This window comes from Molothrus ater, chromosome 10, assembly GCF_012460135.2.
Source record: "Molothrus ater isolate BHLD 08-10-18 breed brown headed cowbird chromosome 10, BPBGC_Mater_1.1, whole genome shotgun sequence".
NCBI classification, from domain to species: Eukaryota; Metazoa; Chordata; class Aves; order Passeriformes; family Icteridae; genus Molothrus; species Molothrus ater.
In genome coordinates this window covers 10,733,419-10,750,717 of record NC_050487.2, presented here as the reverse complement: position 1 = coordinate 10,750,717, position 17,299 = coordinate 10,733,419, and the positions used below count along the sequence as shown (strand labels likewise).

The following is a 17,299-nucleotide window of genomic DNA, read 5'->3' as shown; positions in this document are numbered from 1 at the left end:
GTTTAAATGCAATCTCTAAATTTACCCTTTAAATATCCAAATGTCTTCCTTGTCCCCACGTAACAAACACTGGAAAGAAACAATCTATTGCTTGGACACTGATGCTTTTTAGCAGAGGAATTAAATTGCAGAGAGTGTATTACAGTGCTCAACTTCATTATTCATCTAGGTTCTGTTCTCTAGGATGGTAGTGGATTAAGTGATAAGTCTTGGCTGTGAATAGAGTTTAAAATAGCTATAGGCCAACCCTGGGTCTTAAGATACAGAATAAATTTGGAATCCAGCTTAGTAGTTGTGTTTTAAGTAACAAATCTGAGTGAATAAGGACCTGTTTCTACAATTTCTTTTCTATACCTCACACTATAGCATTAATCTAACATGAAAATTCAGTACTTTTTTGGTGAAACTTAAAATCAGTGGGAATTAATGCAGTACACAGATTTCTTATTAGGAGAAATTAGTGTCTCTATACTGGCTTTTGCATATAGTATGTGCTCTGTAATCTCAGAATGCTTCCTTATGTATATTATTTTGGTAAAAAGTGGGATAACGACCAAAATTAAAAAGCTGCTAATCAGAGAAGCAAAATCCTGCTCTTCTTTTTGATAGAAAATGAAACACAAGAAGCCAGAGTGCTGTAGCATCGTTTGACTGCAAGTTTTACTGTGGATTATGTCAGTGAGGATTTTGAAGCATTAAGTTTTGGTAGTCTTTTACTAGCACCTGGAAATAGAAGCAGCCCAAGATAAGAGGCTTGTTGTATAAACCAGCTAGCTTGAGTATTGGTAGTTTGGTGAGGTGGAATGTATATATAAACTATTCTTGGCAAGAAAAAAAACAGAGGAGCTTTCAGGTTTTCTCTTTAGGTCCTTATTGAAAAAAATCCATTTAAATGAATACTTGCATTTTCCATGCCCATTTCTGATCCTTGTTGCACTGCACATAAGCACAGCTTTAAATCTGTGCCATCAGCTGACCACTGAACTGCTTCAGATTTTGAAGATGGCCAATATAGGCCATCTTGTAATCAGACCTCAGGCTGGGCTTTCTCTTAATTCATAGAACCTCTCTTCCAGATTTTGTCCAACTTGGATTCTGGTGTTCTTGTAGATGAAAACTTTTTATCCAAACCATATTAGCTTATTTTTAGAGAAACAGTCTGACAAATAATACTCTGAACAAGTAAAATTGTAAATGCATGTGTAAGCCTATTTTACTGCATTTTTAATGCAATTGTGGTTATTAGATTCTTTGTGTAGCAACTTTTTTCACAAATTATTTTGAGTTTTTCTCTTAACAGAGGATCCCAAGCTTTAAAATTCTTCAATACACATCAGTTAAAATGCCAACTGCAAAGACATCCAGACTGTGCTAATGTGAAACAGTGGAAAGGTGGACCTGTGAAGATTGATCCTCTGGCTTTGGTACAAGCCATTGAAAGATACCTTGTAGTTAGAGGTATTTATTTATTTCACAGTCACTTGCATTTTCCTTTTTGGAATAGTTCCTGCTGTCAGTGTAGAGTCTGTAAAAACCTGTGAGGGTTATGCTGAAGACAAATGGAAGGTACCTATGAAGATAACCTTGCTCACAAGGGAGGAGATAAAAGCTGTAGAGAATCTTCCTTTTCTGGGACAAACTGTTTCCTGTGGTAAACAGTTCAGTCAAAATACTAACAGAGGTATTACTGCTTTACTGTCACACTGGCTGTAGCTTGGCAATTTTGATGCCAGGTGTTGATACTGAAATTTGTTTTAGCAGTTCTGAATCTTACTGTTTTTAACTGATACATTTTGGAACTGTTTTAAAAGTTTTAGTAGTTATAACAGACAGAGTACCAAAGCATTGTTACCTTTTCATGAATAAAAGCAAATAAGGATGTCTTGTCTCTTGCCTCAGGCTATGGAAGAGTTAGAGAAGATGATGAAGATAGTGATGATGATGGGTCAGATGAAGAAATAGATGAATCTTTGGTAAGCTTTTGCTCTGGGAGTGCAGGGAGGGTGAGGAGGGCCTTAAAGAAAAGCTATGCAACAAGTTTCCTCACTTGAATGGTTGTTGTTTTTGTGTTTTTTGGTTGTTCAGGCTGCTCAATTCTTAAATTCAGGGAATGTGAGACATAGATTGCAGTTTTACATTGGAGATCACTTGCTGCCATACAATATGACTGTGTACCAGGCAGTCAGGCAGTACAGTTTGCAAGCTGAGGAAGAGAGGGAGTCTACAGATGATGAAAGTAACCCACTGGGGAGAGCTGGGATTTGGACAAAAACGCACACTATTTGGTAAGTTGCCTACAGAAACCCAGGAATAACTTCTCCAGTTTAATAAATGTATATACACCAAGAAATTTGAAATATAGCTGTCTGTCTTCTTTTTTATCCCTTTGAAAAATGTGGAGCTTTGAATTTCTGATGTGCTTGAGATACTTAAAACAGGAAGAATTCATTGCTAGCTCCTGATCTTCTTTCTAGCTCCTGAGTAAAGCTGGTGAACAAGAAATGGGGAATTTCAAATGACACCTGCTAGATGGGGGGGGGGGGGAACCATTCTTAGTGTTAGATAACTAACCACAAACAGTAGAGAATGTGCAGTATACAACTAATGGTTGACTTCATACTAATTTTCCCAGTTGATTGCTGTGAAAATGAATGTATCCTGTGGCCATACTTTGCCAGAAACATTGACATACGACTGTGCTGAACATCTTAATATTCAGCAGTTGCTTTCTTTTTAAAAATTTAAATGTGCTAAAGAAAAAAGCAAGCAAATAAAAACCCATAAAACAACAACCAAAAATTGCCAAAACCTAACCTACCCCTAACTCTCTAACCTCAGTCACTTCGGGGTTTTGTTGATACATTCACCTTCTCTCCTTCCAGTTCATGGAGCTGAAGGGTCCCTGTTTTTTCTCCCCTGTAAAATACTTTGCTTCAGAGGCTGGATCATATCTCAGTACAGTGTTCTTGTCTTTCTGCTTTTAAGTGTCATTCAAAGAAAGTTCTGGAAATCTGAGAGCTAACACCTTTAAAAGTGCTTTTGTTTCCCTGTAATTTAGCATTTCAAAACATATTTTTAACTTTTGTTTGGTTTTTAGGTACAAACCTGTGCGAGAGGATGAAGATGGTAATAAGGACTGTGTTGGGGGTAAAAGAGGAAGAGCACAAACTGCTCCCACAAAAACCTCCCCTAGGAATTCTAAAAAGCATGATGAATTGTGGCATGGTGAGTGTGATGCCTTGCTATGGGTTAGATTTCCTGTCAGTCCTCTCAGAACTTTCACAATGTTTACTGCCACTATAGTGTTTCTTTTAAAGCAGGCATAGTATAAAAATAGTAAGCATATATATTTAGCTGTATATTAAAACTAAAAGTAAGGTATTTATTGAGTTGTTTAACTTAATTGTTGCAGTTAAGTGAATGCCATGACTAATACTACCTAGACTCCTAATAATTAAATCTTGGGAAAATTCTAATTGAATTGTTTTGCTAAGATGTTGTTTTTTCCTGCTAGATGGTGTATGCCCTTCGGTGTTAAATCCACTGGAAATTTACCTCATATCTACTCCACCTGAAAATATAACATTTGAAGACCCCTCATTAGATGTTATTCTTCTTTTGAGAGTTTTACATGCTATCAGTCGATACTGGTATTACTTGTATGATGTGAGTAGAGCACTTTTTAAATCACTTTGATACTTGATTCAGGACAGAACCATCTGTAACATTTTAAATAACCTTTCCCCCCTCTCCACTGCCCCTCAAGAAGACAGAATAATGCAAGTACTGCCATCTTCCACTTCATGTTTGTCTAACTTCTGAAAAAATGAAGGCTTTAAATTTTTAATGTCAGTCATATTTTCTTTATACTACTTTGAACACAATATCCATGCTTTGTCCTTCTTTAAGTTCAAGACCAACGCTATTCCTGAAAAGAACATTGGTAGTAAACATCTACTCAATCCTTCTTTCATGTCTGAAACTGTGGATGAACAAAATGGCAGTGAAAGTTTTTTTTACTTTCCATACTAAGCAAGTTAGAAGCATTAAAAATGTTTTTTTAACAATGATTTGCGATTTCTTTCAGCATTTCTCTAACTAGAAATACATTGCTTTCATTTCACACAGAATGCAGTCTGCAAGGAGATAATTCCAACCTCGGAGTTTATCAACAGTAAACTGACAGCAAAAGCAAACAGGCAGCTTCAGGATCCTTTGGTAATTATGACAGGAAACATCCCGACTTGGCTGACAGAACTTGGAAAAACATGGTATGAGTGATTTGCTGTGTAGTGTCTCTAATTCCAGTTAAGTAGGACTCTTGCCTGGGCAGCACAGTGCATCATCCTTACAGGACTTGAGAGTGCAAAATGCAGTCATAGAAGTATTGCCATGTTACATAGTGGCATGGATGTTTACACCTATATTGCATAGTTTAAATCACATTCTGAGAGATAGAGTATTGCAGAGTTTGGATCACTTCTTACAGGAATTGCTGAGCAATCTGAAGGTTTTCCACTGAAATTTTGATTTTTCAGGTGATATTTTTTCTCCTGTTAAACTGCTTAATAGCATCCTTACCATATCACACTATTTATCTTCGCACGTTCAGTGTGATACAAAGGAACATACATTTATAAACAATACCGATAAAAGAATAAAAATAATTTTTATGATGCTATATAGATAGTACTTTGTAGTATCTTCTACCGAATACAAGCTGTAAAGTTCTTGCACTTGAAAGAATGAGAAATCAGAGTTGACATTCTTGGGTTTTTCAAGCATGTTAATAAAAGCAATATTGTTGATGACTGTGGAAATACATACTCAGAAACTCTTTGGCTTTTAAGTTTAAAAATAGCATCTCTAACTTGCTTCATAAACATTACAGATAAGATGATGAGCATGAATGTATATTCTTAACCATCTGTAGCATTATTTGTTCAATAAAACTGCCTTTCCACTTAATGCCAATGGAGGACCGAGCTGTTAACATACACATGCCTTTGAGAATAGTGGGAGTGATAAATTAAAACAAGAAGTTTCTCTGGTAATCTTCCACAGATTATTTAGCATATTTTTTTGTAAATGGTGGAAGGTAGAGTAGTGGTGCTGCTCTAGGCAGGTTCTCATATCTTTCTGCTGCCAAATATGGGAGCTTGAGCTTAAATCTTTGATCTGTTTGATTTATTAATTGCAGAACAGTAGTGAACAAGGAATTTTATTTTCTGATGTAAACTTTGCACAGCCAAGGCATTGAAGTATTTTGAGTTACTTCTCAAGAGGAGTCAAAAGTTTCTGGAATTTTTTATCTCCTTCATATATTGCATTTCTCAAAACTCCTGCTCCTACACATTGTAACTAAAACTAAAGTGTGCTTTGGAGGCTGCTTTCACCAGAGAGTGTAATAAATCACTCATTTTGGACATACTAGATTTCTCTTGTGATTTAAACCAAATGCTAGTCTGAGATGCTGCATGGAGCACAGCTGACTAATCTAATGCTCTTCACAGCCCTTTTTTCTTTCCATTTGACACCCGCCAAATGCTGTTTTATGTAACGGCCTTTGATCGTGATCGAGCCATGCAAAGGCTGCTGGACACTAACCCAGAAATCAATCAGTCAGATTCTCAGGATAGCAGAGTGGCACCAAGGCTGGACAGAAAAAAAGTAAGTAGATCTTCTTTAAAATGGAATGAAGGATCTATTTGTTTTTGTGTTGTCTATAAGAATATCATTGGGAACAAGGCTTGTTTGTAGAAGTTGATGTTTCGGTGGGATCGGGAAGGGGAGGTGGGTTTGTTCTTACAGTCCCCCAACAGAGGGCGCAGTGTCTTCTCCATGCCGGCCGCATGAGGGCAGGAGGGGCACCCGACATAATTCCAGAACCAAACTGCAGCAGTGAACACAGAGTTTGAGACACCATTAGTGACATTTCCACACACTGGCTTGTAGATCTGTTTTGCTTGATTCTCAGAAGAATTCAAGTATGAGAGTTAGACCCTTAAGCAAAAATACTGTCCTTGTATTTGGGGAAGGTAAATCACCTGTCGTAACATAATAAAAGTAAACTCTGACTGTGCACAGTTTGAGGGAGTCTTGGATGTCTGTCTTGAATCTGGAGATACATTATTTTAAAATGGTATCTGCTCTACATACTATATGACCTCAAATACCTGTGGGGAAAAGCAGCAGGAGACACAAGAATCAAGTTAAAAAAGAATATAGCTGCCCACATGTAGGAATCCCAGTGCTGTTGGGGTTTTTGTTTGGGTTTTAGCATCTTTACTCTATTTCCTTGTCTACACATTAGTTTGAGGTATTTAATGTCACATGACAATATTTTGCTGTATCATAGTCCTATTGCCATACTCTTGGCAAGAATAGTACCTGTTAATTATACCGATGTTAAGTGTAAGGCATTGTTTTTTCATTTTATATTGAACACATTTGTTCTAAGCAGTTTTCATATAGAAGCAAAAATTATTATATCAAAGCAATAGCTTACATATTGTTGAGCCGAACTGTAGAACTATTGGCATGGGGTGGAAAAATGTGCATAACTGATTTTTACCTGTTGTAACTGCCTTGGGAGCTGGAACTTGAAGCCATAATTTCACTACATAAAACTTCTCTAATTTGTAGCGCACTGTGAACAGAGATGAGCTGTTGAAACAGGCAGAATCTGTGATGCAGGATCTAGGCAGTTCAAGAGCCATGTTGGAAATCCAGTATGAGAATGAAGTAAGTAATATCACTGCAGTCTAATTTATCCCCTTTTTACTGAAGATTAATACAAAATAGCTACAGCTTTCTTAAAATGGCTTGGTTAGACCCTTTGTCTTTCATGTAGCTGGTGCTAAAGAATTTTATTTTAATATATCCCTAATCCTTGGTTGTGATTTTTAGTTGCTAGGAGAAGCTCTTTGTGATCTAAATTTCATAATCAGTTATAGTCAGCAGAACTCACCTTTTTTCTAACTCTTAAGCAAACAGTGTGTTTCCTCAATATATGAGCATTAGGTGATTAATGCTTTTACTGCACTGTCTCTTTCCTGTTACCTGGTCTTTCCAGGTTGCCTCTGTCATGTTGTGAATGTTTCTGTAGTTAGGTTCCTAGATGCTTTTTGCCATGTAGTCTTTTTGATAGCAAATATTGTATAATGTTTCTCAGACTAAGTAAAGGTTTTTATATTCAAACTGACCTAATGGACTTCTCTGTCTCCTTCCCCCTCCTCTCCCCTCACCCTCCATCCCCTGAAGGTTGGCACAGGCCTAGGCCCTACACTAGAGTTCTATGCACTTGTATCTCAGGAACTACAGAGAGCAGACTTGGGCCTTTGGAGGGGAGAAGAAGTGACTTTAGCCAATCCAAAAGGTAATTGCTCTACTACCTAATCTATAAATATTGATTAATGTTGAATTGATTCTAAGTTGACTTCAGTTATGTAAAGAGCACCTCAGTTTGTGGTCAGATAATATGCCTGATCATAGTGTGTGGATCTTTGTGAGTTTTGTTGGGGGTTTTGTGTGTGTTTGGTTTGGTGTGGCTTTTTTTTTTTTATTTGTTTGTTTTGTGGGTTTTTTGGGGTTTTTTTTAGTTTGCTTTTTTTTATGAGAAGCTTAGGTTAAGCCTATCTGAATGCCACTTGCATCTTGAAAGAAACTAGTAGAGTAAATACTGAACTCTTTTCCTTCTTTCTTCCTCAACAGGAAGCCAGGAAGGTACCAAGTACATTCATAACCTTCAAGGCCTTTTTGCACTTCCTTTTGGTAGAACAGCCAAGCCAGCTCACATTGCAAAAGTTAAAATGAAGTTCCGCTTTCTGGGAAAACTAATGGCCAAGGCAATCATGGACTTCAGACTGGTGAGAATGGAGTAGAAAATCTATTCTGAAGGGGTCACATAAAAATACTGGTTCTGACTGTTGAGGGATAAAAGCATTAGGAGTTACATGATATTTATTACTTTCAGCTCCAGAAGTAAGGGCAGTCTGAGGCGGGGCAGGGAGGAGGACGAGCACGCAGTGAAGTTTTGTGGGGGGAAAAGGGTAATACATGTTGAAGATCTTTACAGTGGCTTTTGAAACCATGGAGTAGAAAGGAAAATCCGTTATCTGCTCTGTGTTGCAATCTTTCCAGGCTTTCAAGAATGTTTTGTTGCTCCAGTTGCTTTAATGTATATACACTAGGCAGTCACTTGGGTTTTTTGACTGTAAATGTCTGAGGCAAAACCACTAGGACATGGTGCTTTGGTGTGTGCCAGAACTATGAGATAGTATTGTAGATCTGGTCAAGAGATGAAGTAGTAAAAGAACTTTTGGAAGACAGTTCAATACTAAACAATTCAGTGCTTTGCTTTTCAGGTGGATCTTCCTCTTGGACTTCCTTTTTATAAGTGGATGCTACGACAGGAAACTTCCTTGACATCGCATGACTTGTTCAGTATTGATCCAGTAGTAGCCAAATCAATATATCACCTTGAAGATATTGTAAGACAAAAGAAAAGACTTGAACAGGATAAAACTCAGGTGGGAAAATAACCCTAAGCATGAAAGAGTGCATCTTTATTCATTTGGATTTTATGAAGTAGCAGTAATTCAGCACGTATCATAGGGCTTAAAACTGATTGTATTAGTGATAATTACTTTGTTCTCATGCAGAGTAGTTTTAATGTTATTAGATTGGTGGCTAATAATTGTAAAAGTCTTTTTGTAAAGTCTAGCATGAGAAATTCATTATGAGATTCTTCTGTGTGATTAAACACAGTCCGAGCAATGTCTAAAACTGTCAGATGTTTGCCTGACTTGTCTTTTAGTCTTTTAAAGTGAACCAACCAATTCTAGGATCGGTGGAAAAAATCTATCCTTGCTTCTTGAACAGTCAGAAGTCTGGCTTTTTTACTAGTTTGTTTAATCAAAATTTCATATTTCATAATAAGTGCCTTTTATGTAGGATTTTTTTTCACTGAAGAGCTGTATGCAGAACTGAGGTGAACTGTCATCATGCATGAGCATACAGGTTCTTTCAGACATAGATTAATTTTTCAAGAATATCTACTCTTAACTGAAAATACCACAGTTCAGTCAGGCGCTAGTGGTAAAAGGTCTTTGGCACACATGGTTTTTCTAGCATCCAATGTTAATAGATGGCAAGAAGTAATAACCTAATTTATATTCTTAATACATCTGTCTGGTTTGTTACTAGTGAAAGTAGTACAAGTTTGTGGGTCCTTGTTCCTCTTTGCCTGATTGTCTCACTCTCTCTCCTTGGTCATGGCTTTTAATTTCTCAAGAATTTGAAAAACCTGAAACCTGGTGGATGAAAGCTGAAAAATGTCAGTATGCGTGCCAAATATAAATGCCATTAACTGTTCTAAGGAAAAAACAGCCTCTGAGCCTTAGCATATTTCACATTTCTTTTTCTTGCAGTAGTATTTTCTAGCTAGTTTGTCTTCTGGCATGTTAAGTAATTCTAAAACTGCTAGAACAAAGTGTACTCCTGTGATCTTTCCAGTTTATCCATTAAGCTTGTTTATCTGGTTTCTCTTGGTTTACTGTTCTGTATGAAAACTCCAGGAGAGCAAGGACAGCTGCAACAGTTTTAATGGTCATGCTCTACAGAAATGTCTGATTAGTCGAAGCTGCTTTAGAAGTCAAAACTTTGGAATAAGTTTATTTGAATTAATTGTTCTCATTGGTTTTCACTTCCAATTTTTTAGACCAAAGAAAGTCTACAGTATGCATTGGAGGCTCTGACTATGAATGGCTGCTCAGTGGAAGATCTAGGGCTGGACTTCACACTCCCTGGGTTTCCCAACATAGAGCTGAAAAAGGGGGGAAAAGATACACCGGTCACCATCCACAATTTAGAGGAGTATCTCAGAGTATGTAAAAGCAAACCTATGACTGAAATTGTCTTTTTTCTTGCTCCCAGGTCGTTTGTTTCCATGTATATTTCAGTTCATTCTCATAAACAAGGCATAACAGTAATTTTCTTGCTTCTCTTCTGTACTAGTTTATTACTACAGTAAGACTGTTAGAACCTAATTGCACCTGACTTGAAAATTGTGTAGTACAAGAAGTCTGGTTTGTATGTAATGAAGTCATCAGAAGTTTGGCTTTTTGGAGAAAAAGTATTTTAAGTGGATTCATTGTAAGTGGTTATGATAATGAATTTTTTAGGAATAGTAATTTAGCAAATCATTTAGCAGTAGTGATCTGGCATTCAGTGGCCTTTGAACTCCTGTAATAGTAGTGTAATATTTTTGGGCTCAGTCTTACAAAAACATCAGCAGTTGTGAGTCAAAAATAAAGCACTAGCTTTTTGTCCAAAAAGCCAAAACCAAACAAACAAAAATCCCAAGGAAAACTGAACCAGTCAACCAAAGAACTCCAAACACATGGGAAAAAACCCTAAACCCTAAAAAGAATAAATAAGGAAAAGATAACAAAATATTGCCAGAATAAATTGAGACTACACCTATGTATTGATTTATTCCATGGCAAAAGGGACGTAGAAGAACAGAAGGTAGATATTGCTGAACAAAAGTAGGAAGTTGTTTCTGTTGAAGGAAGTGATAAAGGGAATTGGTTAAAAACAGCCTGGAAAAGAGATGAGGACAGCCAAGAAGAATGCCATATTATCCCATGAAATTGTGAGTGGGATGGAGGGGAGGATCACTGTACTTCAGTTGCTAAATAATGCATTTCCTGACAGGTTAGGGTACTGCCAGTTTCACTCTGAGGGCTCCTAAGTTCTGAAGCACTGATAAGGAACATATCTTGATATTTTGGTAGAAACAATTCAATAAGGGTTATGTAAATTCCTGCCTGTCAGCTGAGAAATTTTGCAAAGCTGTTCTGTAGTCCTTACAAGTGAATGTTGAGCAGTTTCTGTTTACCTTATAGTTCCATACTGTTACCCATCCGCTTCTGTTTATTTGTTAAAAGTAAATTCTGCTAGTCAAGAATCGCTTGCAGAATTAAATATATTTGGATTTGAAGCTCTTTGCAGACCTAACAGAGGAGCAATACAAACTTCCACAGTTTCTTCGAAACAGAATTTGCAGTCTCCATTTACTGAGTAATGTTACATTCAAGCATTCTAGACTGATTCCTGTAGTTTGCAGTGTTTTTTTTTTTCTTCTCTAAGTAACTTGTATCAGATATCTGATACACTGAGAAAGGCTTACACATGGCTCAGATGTCCTGTAGTTGTCCGGCTGCAGGTAGGCAGTCTTTGTAAAGGAAAAGAAGATTATAACAGAAAACTCTCTTCTCCTAAAAGCTTTTGGAACTTTTATTTTCTTAAAGGATCTCTGTGCAGTTTTTCCTGTCTTTATAGCTTTATGGACTTGATGTGAAAGAAATGGAAAATATTTCAGAGGGAAAATTAGTGTGCTCTCCATCACAAGTACAATGAATTGCATTTTAGAAACATCTATTTAATTGCTCACCTGGCCTGTATAGCATCCTGTGGGTCAGCTGCCCTGCTCTTGAACATGTCATTTTTATTAAAATCTTGTGTGAGGATTAACATGAAAAGTAGTTTATAAAGCTGGGATATCCTAATGTTGCTTTTCATGCCTTTTCTGCCATCTTGTCACTCTTCCCTCTGCCTCCTTGTTTTCCCCCCAAGGACAGTTCCCACAGGAGCTGCCTTTATCAGAAAGTAGAACTGCTTCAATTACCAGTATAGTGAAAGACTTTATTATCTATCTTTTTTTTTTTGGCTTTTTTTTTCCTCTTCTCCCTGTATTATAAAGGGGCCACCTTGCTTGTTCTAAATTTGTGAACAAAAAGTTTCAGTAGTGTAGATTTTTGTCTAGCAATTTGATCTTCTCTTTGACTCTGCAAGAATACAGTGCAGCTTAATTATGCCACATGCTCTCTTGACCATAAAAACTAATCACAGTTGCAGGTAAGCAGCTCTGCTGTTAGAGTAGGCATAGACTATTCTGTGTTGTAGAAGAGTTTTTTGTGCTGCTGGTGCTTGCTACATTTCTCTTCAGTATTAAAACTGGTTTGTGGAAGTAGTGCAATGTATCTCACATGAAATTCAATGCCTGACTCTTCTATTGGAAAACTTATCAGCAGATCCTAATGAGCTTTTGTACCTTGAGAGCTTTCTGGAAGCAGTAACTCTTCAGTTATTGGGATAGGGTGACAGACTTGCTTTAGGACTCCAGCAGGATCTATGAGCTCTTTAATCCTGTTCAGATGCATCCATAGATGACTTTAATCAGCACCACAGGCCAGAGCTTTTAACACATTTTAAACTAGTAGTTCTGTGTTGACAGCACATCTTTTATGACCAGCCTTTGTTTCCTGCTGGGGTTGAGGATATCCAGGGCAAGTGTAATCAACAATAGCTCTGACTGACAAAAAATCTGAACTTGGCCTGCAATCTGCTCTGTAAAATATCTTAATTTAGTGGAGAAATACTGGCTGCAGGAGATTTATTTACAAGAACTCTGGTCTCATTTGTGTCATATGACCTTCCTTCCCCCCACTGATTGTTGTTTCAGTATGTGCTGTCCACTTTTGAAGTTACTTTAATGTTGAGGGGGTAACTACAGATAGAAAACCAACAGAAAAATTATGCTTAGAAGGCCAAGATTAGTGTGTTACTGTCTTTTGCATTATGATTCTTAACCATATTCCAGTAACTTGAAATGAAGTTACTGCTTTTCTTCCTATGTATTCTTATAATAAGAATAAGCTACTTGATATATCAAACAGGCTAGAGTTGCTTTTTAAAAACTTAATATTAGAATAGGGACCCATATATTTCCATGGGGGAAATTAAGATAATACTGCCAAATGATGCCCTACGGATTTCTGCTTCAGGTGCTGCATTTTAAGAGGTGTAGAGAGAGAGCACCTAGGTAAGGCTTCTAAAGATAACAAATGTTCAGATTTAATTTAAATTATTCTGTTAAATAGGTTCCATTTAACCAGCTATTCTGAGTTCTGTTTGTTTTGTTAAAAACAAAGGCAAATAAGCTGTTTAAATTCTGCAAAAGTTCATGTTAAGGGTAATGTAAATGATGAATTAAGGCAGAATGAGGCAATGCTGTAGAGCAGCTCCATGAATCAGTGTGCACCCTGTGGGAACTCCAGTGAGCATATGGCTGGGCTGCTGGAGTTTGGCTTCTGCAGTTGTACTTCTTTGTACAGTAGTGATCACTGCATGCTTCCTTTGTTCAAATGGCTTTTTTTCATTTTTGTTTTTTTCTTTCCCTGCAGTTGGTTATATTCTGGGCACTAAATGAAGGTGTTGCCAGACAGTTCGACTCCTTCAGAGATGGATTTGAGTCGGTGTTCCCCCTTAGTCATCTTCAGTACTTCTATCCTGAGGAGGTTGGTGAAAGTGTTCTTGCTGCTGCTTTTATAACCTTTATCTGCATGTATGGGCAGCCTTAGCCTGGGTGCAGGGCACTTGTGACAGTCTGACATTGCATTTCTGATCAATTTAGTGAAACTGAGTGTCCCTGAAATTCTACACTTAACTCTTAAAGATTTCTCTGTTCAGTAGTCACTTACTTAATGCTTTTATTATGAACAGCTCCATGTTCTTTAAAATGTGTGTATCCAGCTTTTCTGAGAAGTGTTTTAATTTATGTATCATACTTCATTTCTCTATGGAGTATGGGTACCCTAATTCCTTGTATTGCAGTACCTCTGAATAGCTGTAGATAGTTGTGGACACTACCTGGATCTTCTGTTAGAACAATAAAACAAGTAGTCAGCTCTTTAACAAAGCTTCAGCAGTAAGAAGAGGTTCAGATGAAGGGGTAAAGAATAAGGATAGTTGGTCTTGCTTTAGTTCCACCACCACCATATCAATTTCTTTGTAAAATTCTCAACACTCTTAAGTGGACTGAATTGAGTCACAATTTTGGTTCTCTGGATGAGAAGAGAGAATGTTTTATTCTTCTTTGAGGGAGTCTGTTTGAAGACTGTACTTTGAGGGGTTTTTTTACCTTTACAAACTCAGACCTCTGACTTTAAGAACAAACAATTAAAGCACACTTTGGAACAAAGTGTTAGCCAAGCCTTTGTGGTACTCCTGTGTTCCTGGTGCTTTGCAAGGCAAAATGGAACATTTACTCCTTGTTGTTTAATTTTACAGTTGGAGCAGCTCTTGTGTGGCAGCAAGACAGACACTTGGGATGCAAAGACTTTAATGGAATGTTGCAGGCCTGATCACGGTTATACGCACGACAGGTAACATTATGTTGGTCTTGTTAAACAAAAAATCAAACCAGTAGAAAATACTTTCTTGAAATAATGTTCATACATTGTTATTCAAGCTAAAGGAATTATATGGCATAGATTTGAAAATGTTCATATTCTTCTGAATATGAATCTGATGCAATTATTTTAGTTACCAACAAAATAATATTTTCTTGGTTCTTTTCCCTCCTCAGTCGAGCAGTGAAGTATCTCTTTGAAATTCTCAGTAGTTTTGATAGTGAGCAGCAAAGACTGTTTCTCCAGTTTGTGACAGGCAGCCCCAGACTGCCTGTAGGAGGTAGGTTTTCCTTATTGCGTATTACTGTGCATGAAATCGCTGTTATTAAAGTATTTCTGAATAAGATGTTTACTTCAGTATAGGAAGAAATTCCTTAACTTATGTATTTAAGAGGTTCATACTGGTTTCCCATTTCTAATTTAAGAAGTGGCTGGGCAGTCAGGTATAATTCTCATAACCTTTGTGTTAATCTCATGACATTTCCTACAGTTGACTGTCCAGGTTTAAATTGTTGCCAGCAAATCTGTCAGAGGGCAAAAGAGAGTTCAAAATTTAAATAAAACTGAAAGCTCCTAATACTGTATTTTTTGGCTAGAGGTGCATTAAGTTATGGCAACAATATGATGCATTGTAACCTGAAGATAATAGTCTCCGTTCTAGAAAGGAGACAATACTTAGGATAGTATTAATCTTATTTAATTTCTCCCCTTTTGAATTTCAGCATTTAGGTAAGAGACAGTGCAGTTAAACAGAGAAATTTAGTGTCTTTGCTAGGGACTATTGTAGAATACACATTTTACTGTATTCTCAGCTGAGTGCTTTGCAGGTCGAAAAAGAATTAATCCATCTGTTCTAGTATTTACATTCTTTGGGATTTGGGGGAAAGACTTGATTATTCTTCTTAGTTTATTTTGGGAGCTCTTCTGTGGAGACATGGTGCAGACACAAATTTCGTGTTAGGAGTATAGAAATGATAGCTGCAGTAAGAATAATCAGGTACTAGAGTCATAGATGATTCCTGTTAAAAATGTGCATGAAGCCAACAAACTTAAAAGTATTTTATACACATACAGAACACAGTTAAAAGGAGATTCATACAGCTTATTCCTGTATTTTAAATTATTCTTGTAAGATGACTCTGCAGGCAGGATTTGAGGTATTTTTAGCTTGTTGTGCAGCTTTATAAAGTCATATTCTGAATTTCTGAAGGTGTCCAGGAGGTCAGTGTGCGATGCATGCTTCTGTCACTGGGCATGTCTGCAGTCAGCTGTGGGTGTTCAGGAGGAGCAGTCTTATTCTGAGTGTCTTTTCTCATTACTAGGTTTTCGAAGTTTGAATCCTCCCCTGACGATTGTACGGAAGACATTTGAGTCCACAGAGAATCCTGATGATTTCTTACCCTCAGTAATGACTTGTGTGAACTATCTCAAATTGCCGGACTATTCAACTATTGAGATAATGCGTGAAAAACTCTTGATAGCTGCAAGAGAAGGGCAGCAGTCATTCCATCTTTCCTGATCACAATGAAAAATGCAATGTCTGCCTGTTACAGCAAAAGAGAAACTCATGATTCTTTTCTAAATATATCACCTGAGTCAAGGAAACGTGTTACGCCTTCTTGTTGTAGAAAAACGGCTTGCAGATTATAAGCAAAGACACTTGGTTGATATTCATTAAAAGCCCCTATGGACTTAAAGTGATCAGGCCCTAAAAGTTGTTGTGACAAGGTTTCTTTAGCAAGTTCTTGTTTAAATTATCATTTATTTGATGAGTGAAGTTTTTAACTTGCTTTGCTGTGTGAAATTTAAAAAGGGATGTTTTTCCAGGCTGGAACAATAAATGTCGCTGTGCAGTTTAATACTGGGCTGTGTGTATCCATCTAGCTAAGTCTGAAGTTTTTCCTCCAAAGACAACTTTTGTACATAAGTACAGAAATTAAAATACACCATGTATTTGACAAATCTAGTTTAGTAGACTAGTTCTGTGTACCCTCACCTGCCTCTAATTTTACCCATCCTCATGTATTGTCTGATGTGCAATTCACTTGGTTCTTTTTGTGTGCAACATTCAAAAATTGTTATGTTTTGGTTAGCATGGGCATTTAACTGCTCCATGCCTCTTTCTCTGATTAAGATAATTTAAATTTTACTGAAATCAAATATATATTGTCAATATAATTCAGCCTTTGTAACTAGGTAGAACCTTTCTTATAGCATAGTTTTACTGTAGTGGTAGGATATAATGGCGACAGTCGTTACCAGAGTGCTCCAGAGCTGTTTACACAGTGATTCAGGCAGCAAAAGCCTCGTAGGGGAGGCCAGGAAGAATTATTTCTTTCATGTAGTTGAAGTCCAACAGCTTGGGCTGGCCAGCGTGTATTGTGGTAAGGCCCAGAGCATTTTGAATTGATGTAAAGTTTTTTAAAAGACAAATTAGTAGTTTCATTCCCTGTTTGAGTAAACAGTTTTCCTGTTCTTGATCTAAGTTCCTGGCTAATTTTGTAGGGTTTTTTTTTTTCTTTTTTCTTTCCCCCCAGTGCTAGCTTGGAACAAGCAGTTCAGCCTTTGTCTTTTGACACAGATAAAGCACCTGTAAGCAATGCTCTGTCCAACTGTTTTATGTGCTGATTTCTCAAATCTGCAATAATTTACTTCATCAGGTTAATGTTTTTACCTGAATATAAATAAAAAAGTTTGCTTCACCTTTTTGTTCATAGTTTTGTACTGTATGCCTAAAGTTCAATTGTGTAAATTACTGTAATGGAAGTAAATCATCCTAAATCTACTTGGCTAACAACCTGCAACTTGTGGATGATTTACTACTAAAACAAGACCTTTTAAGACCTCCAACTATGAGGGAAATTTTTTCCTTTCTATGCGTTCAAAAAACGGGCAATTACAAATATTCCTGAGATGTACCTGCTACATAGGTAATCTTTATGAAAATGTCATAGTTAATTACTTTTATTCAACTTTGAGAAATCAAAATTCCTTTCAGTGCTTAGAAATTGTTAAATTCTGGCTAATCAGGCTAGTTATTT

The 17,299-nt window shown here is 37.0% G+C and overlaps 1 protein-coding gene across 1 annotated transcript in view; it reads left to right on the top strand.

Moving 5' to 3' along the window:
* TRIP12 (thyroid hormone receptor interactor 12) overlaps nucleotides 1-16,960 on the top strand; it is a 78,296-nt gene extending 61,336 nt beyond the window's left edge. Inside the window, 16 exon segments of the mRNA XM_036388379.2 lie at nucleotides 1,301-1,458; nucleotides 1,900-1,973; nucleotides 2,086-2,285; nucleotides 3,098-3,225; nucleotides 3,515-3,666; nucleotides 4,129-4,271; nucleotides 5,514-5,670; nucleotides 6,646-6,744; nucleotides 7,264-7,378; nucleotides 7,714-7,868; nucleotides 8,367-8,531; nucleotides 9,722-9,886; nucleotides 13,251-13,364; nucleotides 14,137-14,231; nucleotides 14,435-14,538; nucleotides 15,581-16,960. Coding sequence (XP_036244272.1) covers nucleotides 1,301-1,458; nucleotides 1,900-1,973; nucleotides 2,086-2,285; nucleotides 3,098-3,225; nucleotides 3,515-3,666; nucleotides 4,129-4,271; nucleotides 5,514-5,670; nucleotides 6,646-6,744; nucleotides 7,264-7,378; nucleotides 7,714-7,868; nucleotides 8,367-8,531; nucleotides 9,722-9,886; nucleotides 13,251-13,364; nucleotides 14,137-14,231; nucleotides 14,435-14,538; nucleotides 15,581-15,777 — 2,221 coding nt within the window. The 3' untranslated portion in view covers nucleotides 15,778-16,960.
* Nucleotides 16,961-17,299: the final 339 nt, after the last annotated feature.